Source organism: Setaria italica, chromosome IX, assembly GCF_000263155.2.
Source record: "Setaria italica strain Yugu1 chromosome IX, Setaria_italica_v2.0, whole genome shotgun sequence".
Classification (NCBI taxonomy): domain Eukaryota; kingdom Viridiplantae; phylum Streptophyta; class Magnoliopsida; order Poales; family Poaceae; genus Setaria; species Setaria italica.
Genome location: NC_028458.1, coordinates 14,452,389 through 14,475,614, shown reverse-complemented (window position 1 = coordinate 14,475,614; position 23,226 = coordinate 14,452,389). Strand labels below are relative to the sequence as shown.

Here is a 23,226-nt window from a genome sequence, read left to right as displayed (position 1 = left end):
TCTTTTATATGACTTCCTAGTTCCTATCATAAATCTGTACTCCATTCAGTGTACAATGGAGTAGGTTACTGCATCAGACACTACCATGGGCCAAGTTAGCAGAATCAAATCTTTGGCTTCATCCTTGTCACCATTAAGAAAGGCACTGATCTCTGAAACATTCGCAGAGATTCATAAAACATGCCTAAACCCTAAACCCTAATAACATCACGTCAAAGATACATAGGTCTGCCAATCTACCATATCTTTTCCTTCTTTCACGGTTGTGTTGAAGAACACAGGGTTGAGATGGACACCTCAGCTTTATTGCCAATGGTACAAAGACCATGAACGAGTGAGGTAAAAATTATGGAGTCCGGATTCAATCCTTCACTGATCATCTGATTGAACTGAGACATAGCATCGTCCACTCTGCCTACCTTGCAAAGTGTAACTATCACTGCCCGGTAGGTTGCTACATCTGGCTTTAATCCTTGCTGCCTCATTTTTGCAAACATAAGCATAGTTTCATCCACCATTTCATATTTCTCATATGCACGTAGGAATATGTTGAAGACATGATGAGTTGGTATCGTTTGCTACCATCAAAGTAAGGAGCTCGTGCATATTATCGAGAGCACCTTTGGTAGCATAAGCCTTAAGCAGGAAGCCATATGTAGTGACATTCGGTTTTGGACCCTTCAGGACCATGGAATCAAATATTTTCCTAGCTTCTGCGGATCTTCCTTTCTTGCAAATATACTCCATCAACAAATTATAGTTAGCAACATCTGGACCATGGCCATGTCTGGCCAATTGTTTAAGTAGTATAACTGCCTCTTTCTACTTATTGGAAGAGCAATATCCACGGATCAGAGTGTTATATATGATGCAATCCGGCTTAACACCTTTGTCAAACATAAGTTGTAGGACTGCCTCAACCTTGTCCATAGCTCGAGCTTTGCACATGGCATCAATGAATGAGTTGTAAGTCACAACATCTGGTGAAATCCCATTATCCAGCATATCACAAAATAGGATGTAAGCTTTCCCCACCTCACCATGCTTAAATAAGCAGTCAATGACGGTGCTATATGACACCACATTTGGCTTGCAGCTGCCTCCGTCATCAGCCATCATCTGAGAAGATCAAGTGCTTCTCGAGTCCTCTTTTCAGCACAGAGCCCCTTGATAAGAGTGTTTAGGTGACGACACAAGGTGTACAGCCAAGCTCACGCATTCGTCGGAGCACTATGTCCATGGCCTCTCCAGTCCTCTTCTCCAAACAGAAGCCCTTGATCAGTTAACTAAAGACGATGCCGTTAACCCTCCATCCAGTCTTCAGAATCTTCCCGAACGCCGCAAGACCGAGATTGACTTGACCAACCTGGCAGCAACAGTTGATGACAATGCTGTAGGTGTACAGATTGGGAACCACACCTTGCTCGCGCCGGCTTCGGCCAGGCGGTTGAAGAGAGATACAGCGCGCGCGGGGCCGTCACGGGCGATGACGATGAGGAGGCAGTTGATCGCGCGTATGGAGGCGGGCTCGGCTTGCTGGAGCAATTCGTCGAACAGGAGGCGCGCGTCCTCGGGGCCGATGCCTCCGCCGACATACCAGTCTTGGATAATGCGCTCCAGTCGGAAGTCACCGACGGGGCGGAGGCGGCGGCACATAATCCGAACGCCGGAAGAAGCGGGGGCACTGGCGGGGTGGAGGCGGTGGAGAGACGAGGACAGCGGACGCGTTCCGATGTCGCAGCTGGAATGGTTGAGAACGGGAACGAGAGAGGAGAAGCGGAGCCGGCGAGCCGGGGGGAGAGCGAGGCGCCTGGACCTCACCGGCGAGATGGAGGGTGAAGGGGACGGAGGAAACGGAGCGGCCGTTGTGCCCTCTCCAATTCACTTCTTTTTTTTAATTTTTGTGCTTCTAAGAAAAAAAAAGTGCGTTAGGAATGGATGAAGTGATGAACTTTCAAATTTTGATGCCGGCCAGTGGTTTGGTTTGGTTTTAAGATTCATGCGATGTGTATGGTGACCAATGATATTTACTGATTAGTCCACAATTAAAAGATGTATCTATTTGATTTGTAATCTCAGAAGTGGACAACCGATCTTACATGCTATTATCTCTGATATTTTCTCAAAGTACTATTTTTATAATTTTCACAATAAAATCTTATTGCATTGCGCCATGCTTATGGTAAACCTTCCGTTGAATAGAAAAAAAATTAATGTGTATATAAATTATTATGTATATTATGATGTATCTTGTATAAAGCAATCATCGTGCAAGCAATGCAACCTAGCCATGCAATTAGCTTAGTGTAAAGGTACATCCAATTATTGAAAAACTTTGAGCATTTCTAAATGAGTATGGCCGGTGCATGACATATACTGCAATATAAACTTGGTATAAAAATACTTTCCCCATAAAAATAAGATATACTTTCAATTATGAACCCAAGAAAGGTATTCGTCAGTGTAATACTATTTGTTCAACACATTATTTGAATCTCTATTTGCGTCACAAATCGAAAGGCAAATTGAGTCAGGATGTGGATGTGAGACTCATGGCTTATCACTTATCGTCCAATGTGTTATATATATGAAATAATGTAAGCCAATCTTCCTATGGCAGATATAGATGCTTTGTTTTCCTTTTTTGTTTCTTGTGACGTGTAATGTCATGTGTGAGCCTTCTTATACATACCATACTTTGTGCTATGATAGACATAACACATACACCAATTGACTTCATCAAAAATGCTTGTTAGCACAATATCATCTTGATTTCACTCATGACAGTCCCTAATAGTCAAAACATTATATGCAAGCAAACATGACATATACAGTGCGTACTAATTTTCCAGCGTCAAATAGTGGAAATCCAGGTGTAACAGCTATCTCCCTTTCCTTTTTGACGTGTAATTGTATTTGTGCTTCTTACTTCTACTACACTTCATTACCATTTCTCATATGTTACAACTTACAATAGACAAAATGCAAATATTATTTTTGCATGACTAGAGATATTCTTTAGCAAAGCATCGCAATGTTTACGACCTTTTGTGCTCTTTACGTTTTAACAATTGAGTTTAGTCATGATATAGATACCAACTCACGATTATCCTCTATTTCAAATCGATGAACGTAGAGATATGATATCATAATGCAAGCCAAACCTCCTACTTTAGGTAGAAGAAACCCACCATGCAGCACTTATGTCTTTCTTCTTCTTTTTTTTTAATGTGTAATGCAATAGACAAAGTTACAAGTTTCCAACTTTTGATGCCGCTATGTGCAGCTCATTGTATGTGTACTGATAGCCAACAATCTGACTGGCTAGCTAATTGATCTGATGGTTTTACATCTATTTTAGATTTAAAAGATGCAGCCATATGATTTTATACAATATTATTTGAAGTTTATTGTTTTAATTGTTCATATGATTGTGCACTAAACCTTTCTATGTTGGATTGAAAAGCCTTCACTTCCACATGGATTTTACATTAATATATCTTATCTTGTCACATGTAAAAGGCAACTAACTATGATATGAGCTAGACTTAGAATGTAAAAAGAAATGCAAGTGCTAGGCCATTTCATAAAAGTGGCTTCAATTACTTGTTTGCAACTTTTTGTGCGATACTAGTTTTGTGACAGTAATTCAAAGCAGCTCACTACTAGAGGATTGACTTCTAGTACCTGTCGGTAACCCCCTCAGTGCCGGGCGCCTGACCGGTATCGTTTGGTTGGTACTAAATGCCACGCCATTTAACTGGTATTAAATGCGCCATTTAGTATCAGTCGATAACAGCAACTGGTACTAAACTGTGAGCCATGTTGCACTGTTGCGGATGGCATTTTAGTACCGGTTGGTTTTACTAATCGGTCCTAAAGTTTATTCTTTTTTACCCTTTTATTTTAATTCGTATTTGTATCGACAGAACTTTTATTGATAATATTACGTTAATATATCAACCCATGCAAATCCAACAAATCCAAGTATCACAGATATCAATCCATTCAAATCATTAACACTCAATAGTTCGTACATCAATACTTAAGGTCTTAGAGGAAACAAGTTCAAATTCATAAAAAAAGAGTACAGTAGGAGTACATCTATGCATGCTACATATTTAATAATTCGCTTCGCTTACGTAGATATGCCACATAGCTTAAGCCTCCCATCGTAAAGCCTAAAACTTCATCAATATAAGCTAGAGCATGAATTAGTGCACTCTCTAGCACTTCACAAGGATGGTCACATGCACTACCATAAATCTCGAACAATGGAGATGACGTCAACTGGAATGGATTGTAGAAAGTGAGATGAGCCTGGAGCTTGAAATCTTTGGTGCGTATCGGGTTTCCATCGGTGTAACTATAATTTAACACATCCAAGACTTGAGCCAGAATCGCATGAAAGCTTATTACCGTCAAGGTTTGACCAAAGACATCCTAAAAGAAGAGAATAACATGATGAAATTTAAAAGATGTAACATAACTAAAGATAAAAGGATGATTAGATATGTTCCATACCATGTCATGTTGATTCAGCTGACAAAGTCTCTCAGTAGTTCTAGTCACATTGCTTTCTCCCTCCTCGAGCATCTTTATTCGAAAATATGAGAAGTCTGGTATAAAGTAACCATCATCCTTAAGTTGTTGTAGGCAGGCCTACATGGTGGTCCTTTCAAAAGTTACCCTACTTGGTGCTAATTGACCCCATGCGGCAATTGAAACCATCGGGATGGGCTGTCCTGGTACTCTCATCCAATTGGCTTGTGTTTCTTGAACAGGTACTTGAAAAAAGATTTTTACTCTTTTAAAATTCTGTGGACCAACTATCTTAGATTGAACTAAAGGAGAAGTACCATCCAGAGCTTCGACAACATCTTTCAGCCATCTAATATTGTCGATAAGCTACATTGTATGTAAGTAAATTTAGGAATTATTCATGTGTAGTAAAAAAACCAATTACAAGAAGGAAAGAATATTATTATGTTGGGAATTGCTCCTCTGCTTCGATCGCCATTTCGCAAGTCAATGACGCGATTAGGGAAGTGAATTCCTGGAGGACGAGCCAACGGTGGCTCCTCGAAAATGTAGTGTCCACGGCCGCCACCACCACAGCGGCCACCTCCACGGCCGCCACCACCATGACGAGAAGAACTTCCACTTGCTACAGTTAGCCCAAACTGTCCAAATAAAATTGTGATAAGATAACTTGCCACCATTTTTCTTAACTAGTCAACTTTGCCTCCAATAATACATTATCATATATGCACATCATATACATTAAAATAAATCTATACCATCATTTCATAGCCATCCACAATAATATCACAATGCTACCCGTGAATATCTACATGTCCTCTAAGAGATATAGCCTTATGCCATAATTTTATCACAAAACATAATTACTTAGCATCCAATACAAATTGGTATCCAATTCAAGCACAATGATAGCCATTTTAATCCAATACAGGTAGCAAAATCATTTTAATTCATCAAAATCAAAATTATCGAAAAAACAAAATCTAACCGGGGAGGGTGCGTGGGGGAGGCGGGGGAGGGAGAGGTGCAGCAGCAGCCTGCGGGGGAGGCGGTGAAGGGAGATGCGTGGCGCCGGGGACGGCGGCCAGGGACGAGGTGGCGGTGGTCGGGGATGGGGCGACGGTGATGGCGATGGCGATGGGCGACGGTGATGGGGATGGGGTGACAACGATGGAGCCGGGGACGGGGCAACATGCGACGGTGACGGTGGCCGGGGATGAGGTGACGGCGGTCGGGGATGAGGCGACGACGATGGTGATAGAGATGGGGACGGGGATGGGTCAGGGCGGTAGCGATGGCGATGGAGGCAAGGACGGGGACAGGACCGGCACGGCGGTGGTGGGCGAAGGTGACGGTGATGGGGCGGCAGCGGCGGCGGGCGAGGGTGACGGGGACGGGGTCGGCGCAGCGCAGAGGGAGGAACTGCTAATTTTTGGAAACTGCTAAGTGTTTGGAGAAGATGAAGTATTTGTAGGTGGGACACTTTAGTACCGGTGCTAGCCTTTGCCCGGTACTAAATTCCTCCATTTAGTACCGGGCAGGGCTGCCAACCGGTACTAAAGTTGCTAAATGGTAGCATCTGAAATTAGGGGCATTTAGTACCGGTTACAGCCTTTGCTCGGTACTAAATTATCTAATTGGTACTAAAGTTGCCAAATTGGTGGGAGCTAAAACTGTCTGCCTCCAGCAGTTTTCTTTCCCGCGCACATTGTCTTAATTCTAATAAAATGTTTCAATCATTGTGACAAGGTTGTCGTATATATATGTGTGTGTGTATATATATACGTGAAACAGTAGAGATAAAAATTTATCACAAATATTAACTGGAGTGCATTACATATGAAATTCATCGTACATATTAAATCTTACATAAATGAGATACTTAGAACCTAGGATCGTCCACATCATGACCGTTAATCATCGCAACATACAAACTACGTTTTATATCGATAATATCGATTCCTAAGAACCTATTGACATAATCTAGCAAATATATGTGTGCACTATCCCTAGCCTTGTAGGGCATGTGGAATGTCTCTTCAAATATTCTCACCGAAGTCGTGGATCATGATGAAGTTGTGAATGATGATAAGGTAATGTCAGCTTGCCAACCGCCACATACTTGACCCGGCGTAGGATTTCATTTAGACCTTCGTCGGCGTGCATGAAACCATGTTAGTACCGGTTGAAGATACGAGAGTATTAACTATGAGTCCTCATGACATATGTAGAGTATTAACTAGAGTAAATTATATATGTGAAATAGTAGAGTAAAAATTCATCATAGATATTAAGTCTTACGTAAATGAGATATTTAGAACATAGGATCGTCCACATCACGACCGTTAATTTGGGAGACAAAAAGATACACCGATCCTAAAATAATGGTGCAACATGAGATCTATGAATCCACCTACTCTAGTTGAATATCATAAAAGAATCTTGAAATAATTGTCCAAACGTCTTTTGGAGCAAGTGCCACATTTTCATAATAGAAGTATGGTGGCCCGATAGATTGTCCAGGAAAAAGACCTGTTCACTGAGCATGGCCCATTTTAGCAATCCAAAACCAACCATAATCTGATGGGTCAAGATCAGTGAACAAATCTCTATCTGAACCGGCTATTGGCCACCATATTTCTATTATGAAAATCTAGCTCCAAAAGGTGTTTGGAAAACTATTTCAAGATTCTTTTAGGATGTTTAGCTAGAGTTTGTGGACTCAAAGTTCTTCCGTTCTCTAGTATTGGAGGAGCGGAGGTGTTACATCCATTACCGTTCCATCTGCATCGTATTATGTGAAAAATGGACATAGAGCTTCTTATTAGATAAAGAACTTGATCAATATTAGGTAGAGGAAAGAAAGAGTAAATGTGTTTATAATATTTAGTCCTCACTCTAAAAAACTCTCCATTCTCCTCGTTCTAAAAGATCAACAAGTACTCCATATGTAACATAAAATTCATTTAAAAAACTCTCCATTCTCATCACTCTAAAAAAATCTCCATTCTCCTCGTTGCAAAAGATCAACAAACTAGTACTCCATTTGTAACATAAAACTAGATCATTCAAAAAAAGTAACATAAAACTAGATCATTAAAAAAAACTAGAATACTATGACCAGAGGAGGGAGAATGAAGTTATTAACCAGTCTCTCGAAGAAGCTGGTCGAGTGAAGAAAAACGAAGCCCGATCAAATGGTTGAGCTTGCTCAGGGAGGAAGCTAAGGAAGCAGCTCATTTATATATAGAGAAAATGGTTGACATCAATACCGGCTGGTAGCTTCAACCGGTACTAACCATTTAGACCGGTTGAAGAAATGGCATTCTCACCATTTAGTACTGGTTGAAGCCACCAGCCGGTACTAAATGGCTTCCTGGGGAATCTAGCTGTCGGCCACGCGGTCCACATGCCTCCATTTAGTACCGGCTGAGGCTCCAAACCGGTACTATAGGGGTTTCGGTGGCACTGTGCATGATGACCGGTACTAACGTCGCGCGTTACTACCGGACGAAAAGGTATCCGGTACTAACATGTTGGATGGATGCTCAGTTTTCCTGTAGAAATTTTAATTTTGCACTAATTACACATTGTTTATGCATTGATTAGCTTTGAACATCTTTTAGATATACGGACTCTTTAACTTATTGTTGTATCAAATATTTGTCATGATAGAAATATGTGCTCATTAGCAAAATAATGGCATGTTTGATCGATACATCATTGCATGCTGGTTTTGTCAAGATTCCGAAACCATGTTTAGTTACGGTATAGATGTCCTCATGGTTATCCCGTATTATATAATGCATTATTGGCACACGACATATACAATGTGAGCTAATCATCATATGTCAAATAGTCTTTTTTTTTCCTTTTAGTTTGGTGAGTAATGCGTGCGCAATGTTCCTTACCATGCTTTTTGCTCTTTTTTTACTCTATGTTACAATGTAGATTAATATATAATTGATACAGCAATTGTCCACGTCAAAAGTGCTTGTTAGCACAATATCATCCTGTTCTGTACAACCTTTTGTGTGTTTGTTGTTTCTTCCTCACGCCAACGAAGTAAATTTAGTTAGGATATACAAGTCAACTCATGACTTTCCCTAATCCTCGAAGTAATGTACACGCGAACATGACACATATAACGCACACTAATCTTTCCATGTCAAATGGTGAAATCCATGATGTAGCACATATCTCTTGTTTATTTTGATGTGTGGTTGCGTTTGTGATTCTTACTTGTGCTGTATTTTCTTATCGTTTCTCTTATGTTCCAATAGACATGCTACCTTCCCATGAAGAAAGGAGTTCATTAGCACAACACCACATCCTATCGTGTATGCTGTGTACTACCTTTGTCTATTCTTTCTTGTATCAACAACACTGAGTTTAGTCGCGATATAGATGCTAACTCATAGCTATCCTTTGATTGTAGATCATTGTATAGACTAATACGACAATGTAACGTATGCCAATCCCCCCACATCAGATTATGGAAACCCACGGTGTACCACCTATCCTTTTTCTCTCCCCCTTTTGACGTGTAAATGCGATAACCGTGCATCTTACACTTATCGTGCAATCCAGTCCCGCAACATTGGTTTGGTGTACAACGCATGGCATAGTGGACCGCAATCAATAAAAGAACTAAAACCTAAAGCAATTAATCAATGTCGCTAAGTAAATTACCATTGCAAAATTGCATATGATTTCCATTCCAATGCTACATAGACATGGAACACTATCATGTATATGAGGGGTGGGGACCTTGAGTAATTTCTTCGCTGCTCTTTTTTTGTTTACAAAAATAAAGGTAAACAGTAATAGATTTTTCGATATTAAGTTTGCACATGATGACATGAAACACGGTGCCATCTGTGTCTGTTGGCGCGGCACCTCCGGTTTTCCGCTCCGGCCACTTCTCCCGCACGCATCGGCAGCGGACGCCTTCCCGTCCAGGTTGGGGGTCGCACGGGCACGGCGCAGTGGCAGTGCCACGCCAGATCGCCGTGGTGCGCGCGCTCACACCACCCGCGCGCGGCCAAAACGCCCCTCGCGCGAGAGCAGCGCGCGGCCGAGCCTTTTCCCCTCGCCCCACGACGAAATTAACCAGGCGCTGAACTGGCGCGCAAGGCACGCATCGTCCAGGAGCCCCCGACGTGGCAAGGCCCGGGGGCCCTATAAATACCGCCATTGCCGCGCCCTCCCTCTCCGCAAGAGCTAGCTAGCTAGATCGCCATTCCACTCCGCCTTCGGTGGGAGGTTCGATCGGTTCCCATTCCAATCAAACAACCCCCTCCGTTCGAGAGAGAGAAAGAGTCTCTTGCGTTGGCTCGTTCCCTTCCCCCCCGTCGGTCGCGAGGATGACGCCGGCGAGCATGGTCGCCATGCCCAGGAGCGTTCCGGCGGCGTTGGCGGCGTTCCCGGCGTCCGCGCGCGCCGGGGAGAGGAGGGGCAACGCCCGGTCCCTGAGGCCCGCGGCGTGCGGCGGGGACGAGCAGCAGCCGCCGTCGTCCATGGCCGCGGTGCCGCCGTCGCTGCGCGCCATCCAGGCCAAGCGGAAGCAGGCGGCGGCGCAGCGCGGGGTGCCGCGGGCGACGGCCACGAGCGCGGCCGGGTGCGCGGTGGCGGCGCTCGTCAAGGCCGTGGAGGCCGTCCAGGGCGCGGCGGCCGGGAGCGCCGCCGGGGCCGCGCGCGGCGCCGGGGACGCCGTGGCGTGGGTCTTCAGCAAGGTGCACTTCCAGTCTCCGGACCTCGCCGTCGGGCTGCTCGGGATGGTCGCCTGCTGTCTCGGCACCGCCGTCCAGGCGGAGAGGGACCGCATGGAGGCCAAGAGGCGGCTGGAGGCGTCGTCGGGCAACGCGGAGGCCGACCCCGACGGCGACGACGACGGGGGCGCGGAGGAGCCCGAGGATATGCCGGAGCTGGTGGAGGGAGACATGGAGAAGGAGCTGTGGGGCCGGATCGGCATCCTGCATGGCGGCGGCGGCGGCGGACTGTACGGGGACGGGCGGGAGGAGCTCGACGAGGAAGAGATCAAGGAGATCGACAGCGCCCGCGCGCGGCGGCGGAAGGCGGCGTACGAGAGGGTCATCGCCGCCGGCGGAGCGAACTCGCTCGTCCTGTCCAACTATGCGCAGCTCCTCTACGAGTTGGACAAGGACATCAACAGGTAATGCTTCTTGCCGCTTGCAGGCACGCACGCATGCAACCAACCCTTTATCATTCACATGCACCATCTTCCTCTAAGGATCTTGATTTCTTACGCGTGATCGTCGTCGCTGCACACGTCTGATCTGACAGGGCGGAGATGTACTTCAAGCAGGCGGTGGCCGCGGAGCCGGCGGACGGCGAGGCGATGAGGAGGTACGGCATGTTCCTCTGGCACGCCCGCGGCGACATCGGCGGCGCGGAGGAGATGTTCACCGGCGCCATCGACGAGGAGCCCGAGAGCAGCCACCACCGGAGCAGCTACGCGTGGTTCCTCTGGATGACCGGCGGCGTCGAGACCTGCCTCATCGACACCGGCAAGAACAACGGCAACGACGCCGAATGAACCGCCGCCGCAGCCCATTGGAAAACCCAAGACACAACAAAGACCTTACCACCGGCAAGTGCCCGGCGGCGGGCCGGCCATTTAGATGGTGCGTCTAGGTATTGCCGTGCCGCATGGCCAGCCATGGCTATGCAGCAGCAGTAGTATCACCCATGAGCAGCATCGGCCCTTGTAGGGGCCAGTTATCCAGTATATACACTAGACGAATGCGCAACAAGGAGGGAGCCAACCGAGGAGGCAACAATAATGTTGGCAAAGCTAGCGCATGTAGTATTTTAGTGTGTGTGATGCTAGTACTAGTGGTGTGTGGAATAAAGCATCCATGCATCCTTCCAGGGCATGGATTCATCATCAGACAGTAATGTTATAACCGCCTTGTGAACAATAATAACAATATATATGGGGAAAACATATAGTGCTTCCTTTTTTTCATGTCTGGTGCTCTAGTTTGCAAGGTGTAAGAAACATAGTTATATTACATTGCTGCTGATATTTGAGATACACAAAGGTTTGTACATAGACATGGAGAAAAATCGGCGCATCTTGTCATGGTGACTCTATAGACAGGCATGAACACTTATCGAAGGATATCAACGTATTAACATGACCGGTAGAGATGATCAGATGGACTCTGCTGAATCACCTACAGCCCAGCTCTAATCTCCCATCTGCACTGATACTGGTGTTTGTGCATAGCTTCTGAAGGTCAATGTAGCCGATGATTGTGTCCTCGAACACGACATCTTCCATCTTAGCATCATTGAAGGTTGATCCTGATAAAACCGTATTCTTGAAGATTGCCCCTGTGAGATCGGCCTTCTCAAAATTGACACGGTCTATCACTGCATTTGTGAAGTCGGTTCCTGAAAGCATTTCAACAAGAAGAGCTCATCATTTTGTTATTCAGTATTGGGAATCAATGCAGCAATATTGTGCAATGAACCAGAACAGCAGAATACGGTGTAGAATAATTACTACCTTTGAAGCTTGCACCAACAGCATAAGCTTTGGACATGACAACTTCAGACATGTCGGCTCCATCAAACTTTGCATCGGACATCAACGCCGCAGCTAGGGACTTGCCTTTCAGATTAGTTTTCTCGTTCGTGTAGTCACAGAACCGGAGATCAAGGGGCTTGTCATACACCCCATTTGCCTGACCAATTGTGTTCCCCACGAATGCACGCTCACATCTATTTGGCTCCGTTGAGAGTGGTGGCAATCTCTAAAAAACAAAGAAAGCAGGGAATAATGTAAACTCAGCAAATTAAAATACCACTGCAGCAAGAAAATATGTCCTAGATTTAGGATGAAGTTTTAAAAAATGTTGAGTAGTACTGATTGCATAATCAGGTCAGACTTGCAGGATCAAAAGGAAAATGAAGAATACTTCTGGCTTAAAGCAAAAATATATTCGTAGTTCACAACTAACCCTAAGCAAAAATATGTTCAAAATGAAATTTGTCTTTGCAAACACAAAATACACGGAGATAACTAGCTAATCTCAACGGAAAACACTAGCTAGTTATTTCTTAGCAGCTCCATAGAAATTCTGTCAAATATATATATCTAAGTAGAAAATGCTCATGCTTCGTCCAATTAATCTGATGACTGAATACAGCAACATGATCATATCTCCACAAATACTCATAGCTGTATCAGAACCCATATTGTGAACATGCAATGCGAATCTGAATTCTCATATATCGGTATCCAATAGATTAATCAGAGCACTACTTCTAGCTTTAGATTGTGCAGGATGCTAAATTTAAGGTGCTCTCCAGACTACAGAGAATTGCAGTAGCTCGATCTTTCAAAAAAAAGATGTTGCAGTAGTTCACATCACAAGCTGTGGTAACTGTACTGACAGATTCTTTAAAGTTGAATAACACGAACTCTTGAGGTTGAATTCATTTCGTTACAAGAACAGTAGTACAGTACCAAATCATCTTTCAATAGAGCCCTCAAAAGCTTCCAACAGCTATAGCATCTTTCTTAAGGGCAAAACAATATTTAACTAGTTAGTGTTTTCCATGGATAGAAACATTCAATGGAGCCGCTTTATATATCTGACAGAAACATTTTCTGAACCGAATATAGAGAACAGCAAACGGTGACTTTGCCTAAGAAAAATTCAATAAATTCCATTATTATCTGCGATCAGATCATAAAAATGTGTGAGGTCCATTCATTCCGAAGTCACACCGAGACACAGACTAGCATTTGACACGGATTAAAGTCCCACTCGATTTCAGCATTATCTGCCTTTTTACAGTCTAGTGGAATGTGAGGTCGATCAAAAATATTCATTTCTCAAAACTACATTCCAGAAATTGCATCCCGCCCGCGGTGCGATTGTGATAAGGGAGGGGAAAGCACCAACCTGGCTCGCGGCAATGACGGGGTTGGACGCGGACGCGACGGCCCAGGCCGCGAGCACCCCGCACGCGAGGCGGCCCGCGTTCTTGCCTCCGGCCGCGAACCACGCCGGCTCGGGGCTCTTTCCGCCCGCGTCGGCCGCCGAGCACGCCACGCGGCACCTCGGCCGCCGCGGGCGGCAGAGCGCGGCGCCGGCCGGCGAGGCGAGGCAGGACGAGCCCATGCCAATGCTGGTGGCTTCGTGAGGTGGATGGGGGAGAAGAGAGGGTGGCGACGAGGCAGAGTCGGAACGGAGCTCCCCTGTGCGCTATCTTATCGGCTTATCCGTCCCCTCTTCTTCTCCGTCCGCTTGGCGGGCGGCCCACGGGACCCACGTGACTCTCGAGGCGTCCCGAGTCCCCCGACCCGCCGCGGCCGAAGGATTGACGAAGGTGAGTGTGGTCGTGCGGATGATTGACCGACCCACCCCGGCCTATTTTGGGGCGAATTCTGGTTGTTTCTTTGCTCGTGTTCCATTTCAAGTTTATCCACTGGCTAGTTTTCATCTTAACATGAAGAAGGGGCTATTTTTTGACTGGAACGAAGCTTACATTCATGGATCGATGCCTCGTTAGATAGATGCAGCCTGCAGCGCAAGCGTTAAGAGGAAGAACCGCACCATATATTGTAGTATTCGGAATGTAATTGGTGAAATTATTTTTTATTTAATGTGAACCCAATAAAGTGATATTTACAATAAGGTCATTAAAAATGGTACGATCACACATGTATGATAGGCCAGTTGATCAAATTTTATATTATTTACTATAACATGTATTGAGATTCTAATTTATGAGCACCCACGGCATGTTTTCCAATTGTGGATAGCCGTGTGGCCCACTTATATGTAGTACGAACTCATCTAATCCATCTTTGATGGCAAAGATGTTTCCGAAGAAGTAGTTAGTTCCCAGAACAGAGCAAGAAAGAAGAGAAAAGGAGGTACATAATGTGAAAGAAGCCAAGCCATCTAACCCATTTCTCTGGTCCATTTTGCAATAATAATAATAATAATAATAATAATAATAATAATAATAATATCTTTATATGGAAAGTTTCACCTACTTGTTATATCATCTTTGATATATCATCTTTGATAGTAACATCTTAAATGGTGAAAACCTGCATGTTGTTGTCCCATTTCCTCTCGGAGAGCCTTCCATATATTCTTCGTGGTTTGTTTCTTTTTTCCTTTGGCACCTTTTCAGCTCCAAATATGTGATGTCTAACAATCTATATCAATGCAATACCATTGCTAATGCTAAATATAATAAAAATAGCAAAAGTGGATGTTCAAGTCCTCTACTTGAAAAGCTCTGAATTTAAATTTACCGTTTAGGACACACGTTGAATTTAGTATATCCACAAAATGACATCATCAAGGATTTTGGTTTGATGCCTAACTACCAAGAAGAGGGGCACATCATGTTTCTAGCTGTTGTTTTTCGCATGCGTCAAAATTCAAATTATAGCATGAATTAATATTGTGTTAATATAACCTGATGAGTAAACCTTGTTATAAATAAAATCCAAAATAGGATCAATGGAAAGATTGTGTACAATTCAAAAATGCTTAAGATTATGTCTATATGATCCTATCTTATTGCAATTAAGCAAATGAAAATAGGAGTATACATCACATTTCGTTTAAAGCAAATGGGTTGACGCATCCGTTTGAAGCCATGGCCGGCTATTAAAAACGAGCTACCCCTAAGATCGGTGTACCTCGATCCCGTCCCTCTCCCAATTTTGGAGCAGCCGCAACAGCCCACACCGGTCAGAAACCGAAGGAAAGCCAACCAACCAACCCACCACCTCTCCCCCCTTCCGGTTTCCGCTCTTCCTCGGCCGGCGCGAGGCAGGGGGACGGCAGCCATGAACGGCATCAACCCCAACGGCGGCATCCTGTCCTACGGGACGCTGGAGGGCTACGCGATGTGGGTGGCCACGGGCGTGGCGTCGGCCTTCTTCGCGTCCCTGGAGCGGTGCTCCTGCATCCACCTTCACACCGCCGAGGACGACGGCGACGAGGAGGACCTCGAGGAGGCCAGGGACCGCCCGCTCATGCTCTCCCGCCCCCAGGCGCTCCCCGAGTACTACTACGACCGGTCCGGGTCCTCCGCCTCCTTCGCCAAGATGTGACCACGCACGGATCGCGAGGCCGTCGTCCCCGCGTGATCCGATCCGTTTCTTGATTTCGCTCTTGCTTTTGTTCCGTTGTGAATTGTTGCTGTATGTGGCCCGGGTGTCTGGGATCCGCGGTCGTGTTCTCCTCGCCGGGGAATGCGGTCCCTGCGTGATTCGAACCGTTGATGGATCTGTAATTCCGTGTCTGTGTTGCCTGATTCTTTGATCGTTTATTTCTTCTTCTTTTTTTTGTTTGGGTTTCAAGATGGCATTGTGTTCTGCAGAGACCTCGAGCACTCTGCAAATTTCAGATGCCTGATATTTAAATATTCATTCACTGTTCGATTTGAATTTGTGTGTCACGATCACGAACATGCGAGTCCATTCTCTGTCGTCGTTCTCCTGGCTTTCTACGAGTTCAAGCTGGCGAAGCCCATGGTGAGATTACAAAAGTTTGTGCCCGGTTGAGAGACCCTCAGTAGTCCCTGTAAATTGCCAAATGAAATCGAAGCCTATTACAAACAGCCGTCATTTATTTCCAAATGCTGTAAATTTTCTCTTTATTTTTTCTTCCTGCCCACGGCCAAAAACGTGAATAATCCCCCCTCGATTCGAGAATGAATCGGCAGCTAAACGCACACGCTTGAGAAAATTCCAACGTAAAACTTCATTGAAGAAGGGTTAGGTCAAGATGGAGGCCCAGGGCCCATGTAAGTTTGGAGGCTCAGCTTTGTAAACATGGGCTAAAGCGTAGATGGGCGGGGCCGTTGTTGGACATATGCTTTAGCCCATAGCCCCATATGTACAAACTCGATTCTCTGCCGCCAACGGCGCGCCCCTCCTGGATGAGCGCCGTCGCCTTTTGGAGCTTGAGCCACAGGAAGCGCCACCAGGCGGTTTATCTGGGGAGCAAAGAGGCCAAGAGCGAGAGCAGCTGGGAGGGAGAAGCGGAGTGGAGCGGAGCGGGTTTGGGGCGGTGCCAAACGCACAAACCTCTCTAGAGCCCTGCGCCCGCCCCCAATCACAATGGCCAGCCCCGGCGGCGCCGCGCTCCAGCGGCACGCAGCCGTGGCCGTCCTTCGCGCGGCGGCCGCCTCTGGCGAACTATCCAAGGGAAAGGCTCTCCACGCCAGGATCATCAAAGCCGCTCATTTTGATGTGGTCCTGCACAACAACCTCATCTCATTCTACGCCAAGTGCGGCCAGGTCGGGCTCGCTCGTAAGGTGTTCGACGCAATGCCCTACCGGAACGCCGTGTCCGGGAATCTGCTCATGTCCGGATACGCTTCCGCTGGGCGCCATAAGGACTCGCTTGCGCTGCTCAGGGTGGTCGACTTTGGCCTGAACGAGTATATTCTATCGGCGGCAGTGGCTGCAAGCGCACATGTCCGGAGCTATGACATTGGGAGGCAGTGCCATGGATATGCTGTTAAGGCTGGTCTGGCGGAACAACCTTATGTTTGCAACACCGTGCTGCATATGTACTGTCAGTGTGCTCATATGGAGGATGCGGTGAAGGTATTTGAGAATGTGTCTGGTTTTGATGCATTCGCATTCAACTCAATGATAAATGGGTTTCTTGATCGGGGGGAATTGGATGGTTCGGTCAGGATTGCAACAGATATGATGGGAGAAATTGAGAGATGGGATCATGTGTCATATGTTGCAGTTCTTGGGCATTGTGCTAGCATGAAGGACATGGTGCTTGGTGGTCAGGTGCATGCCCAAGCTTTGAAGAGGAGGCTTGAACTGAATGTTTTTGTGGGGAGTGCACTTGTTGATATGTATGGGAAATGTGACTGTGCCCATGACGCTCAATGCGCATTCGATGTCCTGCCAGAAAAGAATGTCGTTTCTTGGACGGCTGTTATGACTGCTTACACTCAAAATGAGCTGTATGAAGATGCATTGCAATTGTTCTTGGACATGGAAGTGGAAGGAGTTAAGCCAAATGAATTCACTTATGCTGTGGCTCTCAATAGCTGTGCTGGTCTTGCAGCCTTGAGAAATGGTAACGCCCTAAGTGCATGTGCTTTGAAGACTGGGCACTGGACCCATTTGGTAGTCGGAAACGCCCTCATGAACATGTACTCAAAGAGTGGCAGCATCGAGGATGCATGTAGAGTCTTCACTTCCATGCCATTATGTGATGTAATCTCTTGGAATTTGATCATCACAGGCTATGCGCATCATGGTCTCGCAAGGGAAGCAATGGAAGTATTTCATTATATGCTATCTGCAGAAGAAGTCCCGTCTTATGTTACTTTCATTGGAGTGTTGTCAGCTTGTGCTCAGTTGGGTCTTGTTGATGAAGGATTCTACTACTTGAATACGATGATGAAGGAAGTCGGAGTTACACCTGGAAAGGAACATTATACTTGTATGGTTGGTTTGTTATGCAGAGCTGGACGGCTAGATGAGGCTGAGCGGTTCATAGTGGATAATGGCATTGGCATAGATGTTGTTGCTTGGCGATCACTGCTAAGTTCTTGCCAGATATATAGAAATTATGGCCTGGGTCATCGAGTAGCCGAACAGATTCTTCAGTTGAAGCCCAATGATATTGGAACCTATGTTTTGCTCTCTAACATGTATGCAAAAGCCAACCGATGGGATGGTGTTGTGAAGTTACGGAAGCAGATGAGAGACAGGGGCATTAGGAAAGAACCTGGTGTTAGTTGGATTCAAGTGGGAAGTGATGTTCATGTTTTCACATCGGAGGACAAGGTACATCCACAAATTGACCAGATCACTGTAAAACTTGAAGAGCTGATCGATCAGATAAAAGCAATTGGATATTTTCCAAACTTTGCAGTGGTCCTACATGATATTGAGGATGAACAAAAAGAGGAGCACCTTATGTATCACAGTGAGAAATTGGCTCTAGCATTCGGCCTTATTCACACCCCTAAGGGAGAAACAATCCGTATCATGAAAAACCTCAGGATCTGTGATGATTGCCATGTTGCTATCAAGCTCATATCAACTGTCACTAGCAGAAAAATAGTTGTAAGGGATGCCGTTAGATTTCATTGTATAGAAGGTGGGGTTTGCTCATGTGATGACTATTGGTGATTTGTGGTGCAACTGTCTTGATAACACGTGCCTGTTTTGTTAGGTTAGTGAAGCACGACAGTAGCCACAGTTGTGCTCAAATTCCTGAGCATTCTCACTTAGTAATTCACTAAATGTCCAGATATGTCTGCGAAGTAGCGCTCCTGACAACAGGCATTGTACAAATTCAGTTGTTCAGCTTATCGAATTTGTACAGCGTCTGCGGAAGAGGGCCAAAGGGTAAGACGACCCAGTTCAATGATTGGCAGAGAAAGGACATTCATGCCTCAGCAATTCACTTGACACAATAGAGCTATAAAGACCATAATCCACTTGTAAATATGTAGAGGTTGGAGTTTGTTCAAGTGATGATTATCGGAATTATGGTGCAAATTTATTGATAACATGAGGCATGTTGAGTCAGTTTAGTGAAGCAACTGGTAGCATTGCACCGCACAGGACTGCATTGCCTAACCATCAGATATCATCAGTCATCATTACAGTATGGCTATCATGCACATCTTCTGTATACTAAAAACTGATAAGTATCATAATATCATACGATGGTATTTCTGAGCACAGGAGTGTTTGACTGGTGGCTGCAAATAGGCCTGATCCAACTCTAACCTGATCCAACTCTAACCCACACCGATCCACGTCAAGTTAATTTATTTTTTCAACCCAACTCACCTCATATTTATATTATCTAAACCCAAGCCAATCCAGCCTACTTGATAGAACCCATGAGTTTACTATTAAAAACCATGGTTTGCTATATAAACCTATGGCTCGTATAAAAACTCGTATAGATTTGAAATAAATGTGAGTCCGACATGTGGGTCCTACGTCAAGAGCCGGACTCTAAAACTAAAACATTATGTTCACACCTTAAAATTTTAGTGAAATTGATCGAAATTTGTTGGAGATGACAGAGTTTGACTGCTCACTATTTTGTGCTAAATAGTATGGCTAAACATATATTTGGGGCCGCATTAAGAGCCGGACCCTAAATTAAAACCTTGCGTTCACACCTTAAAATTTTAGCGAAATTCATCAAAATTTGTTGTAGATGACTCAATTTAACTGTCCACTACTTTGTGTAAAATAGTATTCTAAACATATATATGGGTCCCGCGTCAAGCTGGATCTAGAATTAAAACCTCGCATTCACACTTTAAAATTTTAGCGAAATTGATCGAAATTTGTTGGAGATAACTCAGTTTAAGTGTCCGCTATTTTTTGCAAAATAGTATAGCTAGACATATATATATGGGCCCGACGTTAAGAGTTGGACCCTCGAACTAAAACCTCACACTTTAAAATTTTAACAAAATTAATTAAAATTTGTTGAAGATGATTTAGTTTAATAATCAGCTACTTCATGCGAAAAGTATGGTTGGACTTATATGTGGACCCACGTCAAGAATCGGATCCTTAAATTCTTTTGTGAATCAAACTAATGTAACTCATTCTAAACCACTCCCAAACTATTTCCTCTTAGGAGGAATCCAAACCAAACCAAACCATTTAACGACTCAGCCTATTAGTAACCGATCTAAATAACTTCCAAGAGAAAACCAACCCATTAAAATCATTAAATCCAATCCATTTAGCAGGGCTAGCTGCAACTGCCTACAAGAAGCAAATTTTACCTTACCATCAGCATTCCAAAGCAACCCTGCAGGCTTGCATCTTGTATTATCCTAGATTCTAGAAATCGAGTGAAGAGAGATATGCATTTTCCGCAACGTCATCACCATGCACGCAAGGATTCTACATCCCATTTCCATCCACATACGTACGGATTTTTGCCTGCCAGATCAGCAGATCGCGAACACTTCTTCAGGGTTAGAATCTGAGTTGAATCCGTGCCTGAAAGGCTGGAACAACAAGATACAGAGCTCAGGTGGCGTGCATATCATGGATGTGAGCTTCTTTCTCTTCCAGTTGATGCGAAGTTCTCGGTGTCCGTACTCTGTAGCACCAGCATAGAAATCCTCGTATTCTTTTCAGATGCTGCAACTTTTCACTTCCCACGCAACACTCGATGAAATATACCGAAAGCCCACCCATCAGCACAAGTTAAGAAAAAGGGTCCAAATCGACCAAATCACAAAAACGGCCCACTCTCTCCTCACGTTCTTCCCCCTCAGCTCAACCAACGCTGCTGTTGTTTAGTACCACACCGCCTGTTCACAGAGCACAGCACCAACTTAAATCGCCAGTCCTCCGCGCCTCACTCGCCGAGCAGCTAGCGCCTGCTTGTAACCCGAGCGGGGGCATTAAGGTGGTGCGGATGCCAATTGTGGCGCTTGGGCCTGGGTCTGCTGCCGCAATCTGCGGCCCGCCCGTTCCAAGTTGCGTAGTGGGCCGTTGGGTGCTTCGGCGAAGGCCTTGGCGTCCCGGCACCTAGAGCGGCGGGCAATGCGTGAGGCTGGCTTCACAGAGCAGCGAATACCGCCCGCTTCCAACGGTGGAAGGATAACGGGCCGCTGCGCTTCAGTCCCGCTTAGGCCCATGCGCCCTCTCTGGCAGACCACCATCTTTTTGCAAATTTTTTTTCCTTCGTTGGCCCGACGTGTCTGCGCTCGGTTGCTCTGCTAGTGTGCCAAGAGCTAGGAAGGATTTTGCAAAGGCATGACGTGTCCTTGACTAGTGCTAAAAAGACGCATTGCACTGCTTTGCCGGTACAGAAGAGCACAGAGTGCTCCGTATCATTCCGAATTACTGATCGATCATTTTAGTCATGCATGGTTATTAGGTCCAAGAGTTTGTCTCAAAGGTCACAGTGCACATGCAGACGTCCATCTGTGGTGAGTTCTGTCATTGCTTTTTTTCTTCATTCAAACGAACAAAAAGCACGGCTTTTCCATGAAATTTTCGTGCCACGTGAGTGAAATTCAGCGGACCGCAACACTTCGCTGTCAGAGAAATCAAACTCGTAAGATTTCTGCCTTATCTTCCAACCCACCAAGGTCCATCTCAACTATCTTCTTCTTCCCATTTTTTCAAAAAAGTTGGACCAACATTTTTTTCAAAAAAGTTGAACCAACATTTCTTCGGAAAACAAAGTTGAACCAACATTTATTCGAAAAAAGTTGAGCCAACATTTCTTTAGAAAAAGTTGAATCTAACATTTTTTGAAAAAAAAGTTCCACCAATATTTTTTTCAAAAAAAAGTTGAATCCGGCGAGGGTGGCGGGGCCCGCGTGAGGGGCGGTGGTAGGGGAGGGAGGGGTGGCAACCGTGGCAAGGGGGTCGCGGCGCAAGCAGCGGAGGGAGATAGGGTTTAGATTTGATGTAGATCTTATGGAACTCATTACTTGCATGAATCTCAAATACTAGAAGATTCAATGCCTTCCTACCTTTCCGAAGAGTTTTCCGGATTAATTAAGACATCATGTATTCACAGCAGTAGGACGGCCTATATTAGGCTAAAAAAGTTGTCCGCATCGGTAAAGCGAGCCAAGTTAGGCTTTAAAAGCGGTAAGGAGCCCGTTCGAAAGGAGTAAACTTCACGTGGATGCATGTAGAAAAGACGAAATTAATGACATCGTCCACATGTGAAGGGGTGTTCAAAATTTTTTAAAAAAACATAATTCTTAAACCGACCATCTAAATTAAATTCCGATTGCACTATTAATCTTATTACAACAAGATCTTCAGAATAAATACTCAACTATATTTGGATGAAATTTATTTATGGATATATCTTTTATGAAGGTAAAATTTTATGATATGTATCTCTTGTTGTTGTCAAGATTAGCGGATCAAGACTAAGACTAGTAAATTTCTTTTATGCGCGTAAGGCTTTGGATGGTGGCGTGGGAGAAACGGGGTTTAGACTGGTTCGGACAAGGAAGAGCCCTACGTCCAGTATCGGGAGTTGCTCGTGTTGCCCACGCGGGGTATGTAGTAGGGGTTACAGGAGGGCGAGAGAGGGAGCTGGTCCCAAGTCTCTTGGGTGTGCACTGATGCTCTAAAGGAGAGTGAGAGGGTTCTGTTGGCTTCTGAGAGTCCCCCCTGTCTCAGGGTCCCCGGTTCTCCTTTTATAGTGCAAGGAGGCCACCGGGGTTACAAGTGAAACCGGCTGTGAGGAGAAGTAAAAGAGATAAACTAAGTCAAGTAAGATACAACACAAGGGGAGGGACCAAGTCCCTAGGCCGCCGGCATCCTCTCCGGTCTTCGGCTCCCGCCGGCGTGTCCGCCGGAAGAGGGCGGCCGCCGTTGAGTCCTGTCGACGGTCTCCTTGGTGGCTGTTGCCGCCAGGCGTGATGATGGTGTTTCGTCGTGGCACCTGTGTCCGTTGGGGAAGGCGGCTGATCCTGCCATCTTGCGGACGGCCCGCGGAAGGCAGACGTCACGTCTCTGTCGCCGGATGCGCGGGGCGCGAGAACGGGCGAGGCTTCCTCCTGCTTCGGGCGACGCAGGCCATGAGTGCCCTATAGCGAATCGGAGGATAATCGGAGGAGGCCGCAGCCACTGTTGCCTGGCCGCGCAAGGCAGGCCCGTAAACTTGTCAAAAT

General features: G+C 45.5%; 4 protein-coding genes and 1 pseudogene across 4 annotated transcripts; 3 read left to right on the top strand and 2 right to left on the bottom strand.

Moving 5' to 3' along the window:
• Window positions 1-257: 257 nt before the first annotated feature.
• LOC101760414 lies at window positions 258-1,656 on the bottom strand (annotated as a pseudogene).
• An 8,252-nt stretch (window positions 1,657-9,908) lies between these two features.
• Window positions 9,909-11,510, top strand: LOC101760013. Its single transcript, XM_012848959.2, has 2 exons — window positions 9,909-10,717; window positions 10,849-11,510. Exons 1-2 carry the CDS (start codon window positions 9,909-9,911, stop codon window positions 11,099-11,101), a joined length of 1,062 nt encoding a protein of 353 aa, XP_012704413.1. The 3' UTR covers window positions 11,102-11,510.
• Window positions 11,502-13,796, bottom strand: LOC101764049 (thylakoid lumenal 17.4 kDa protein, chloroplastic). The gene is made up of 3 exons (XM_004982637.3): window positions 13,485-13,796; window positions 12,080-12,326; window positions 11,502-11,964 (listed from the first exon to the last, which is right to left on the bottom strand). Exons 1-3 carry the CDS (start codon window positions 13,701-13,703, stop codon window positions 11,741-11,743), a joined length of 690 nt encoding a protein of 229 aa, XP_004982694.1. The 5' UTR covers window positions 13,704-13,796; the 3' UTR covers window positions 11,502-11,740.
• A 1,445-nt stretch (window positions 13,797-15,241) lies between these two features.
• Window positions 15,242-15,997, top strand: LOC101763648. Its single transcript, XM_004982636.2, has one exon. The coding sequence runs from the start codon at window positions 15,395-15,397 to the stop codon at window positions 15,659-15,661; it is 267 nt and encodes an 88-aa protein (XP_004982693.1). The 5' UTR covers window positions 15,242-15,394; the 3' UTR covers window positions 15,662-15,997.
• A 483-nt stretch (window positions 15,998-16,480) lies between these two features.
• LOC101763243 (pentatricopeptide repeat-containing protein At5g39680) lies at window positions 16,481-18,745 on the top strand. Its single transcript, XM_004982635.3, has one exon. The coding sequence runs from the start codon at window positions 16,673-16,675 to the stop codon at window positions 18,719-18,721; it is 2,049 nt and encodes a 682-aa protein (XP_004982692.1). The 5' UTR covers window positions 16,481-16,672; the 3' UTR covers window positions 18,722-18,745.
• The last annotated feature ends 4,481 nt before the right edge of the window (window positions 18,746-23,226 follow it).

Bases quoted from the DNA above. Each gene is read 5' to 3' on its own strand.
- LOC101764049 (XM_004982637.3), bottom strand. From the start codon at position 13,703: ATGGGCTCGTCCTGCCTCGCCTCGCCGGCCGGCGCCGCGCTCTGCCGC. The intron at 12,327-13,484 runs GTTGGTGCTTTC...TTTGTTTTTTAG, and splicing joins CCGTCATTGCCGCGAGCCAG to AGATTGCCACCACTCTCAAC. The intron at 11,965-12,079 runs GTAGTAATTATT...AAATGCTTTCAG, and splicing joins TGTTGGTGCAAGCTTCAAAG to GAACCGACTTCACAAATGCA.
- LOC101763243 (XM_004982635.3), top strand. From the start codon at position 16,673: ATGGCCAGCCCCGGCGGCGCCGCGCTCCAGCGGCACGCAGCCGTGGCC.
- LOC101763648 (XM_004982636.2), top strand. From the start codon at position 15,395: ATGAACGGCATCAACCCCAACGGCGGCATCCTGTCCTACGGGACGCTG.
- LOC101760013 (XM_012848959.2), top strand. From the start codon at position 9,909: ATGACGCCGGCGAGCATGGTCGCCATGCCCAGGAGCGTTCCGGCGGCG. The intron at 10,718-10,848 runs GTAATGCTTCTT...CTGATCTGACAG, and splicing joins TTGGACAAGGACATCAACAG to GGCGGAGATGTACTTCAAGC.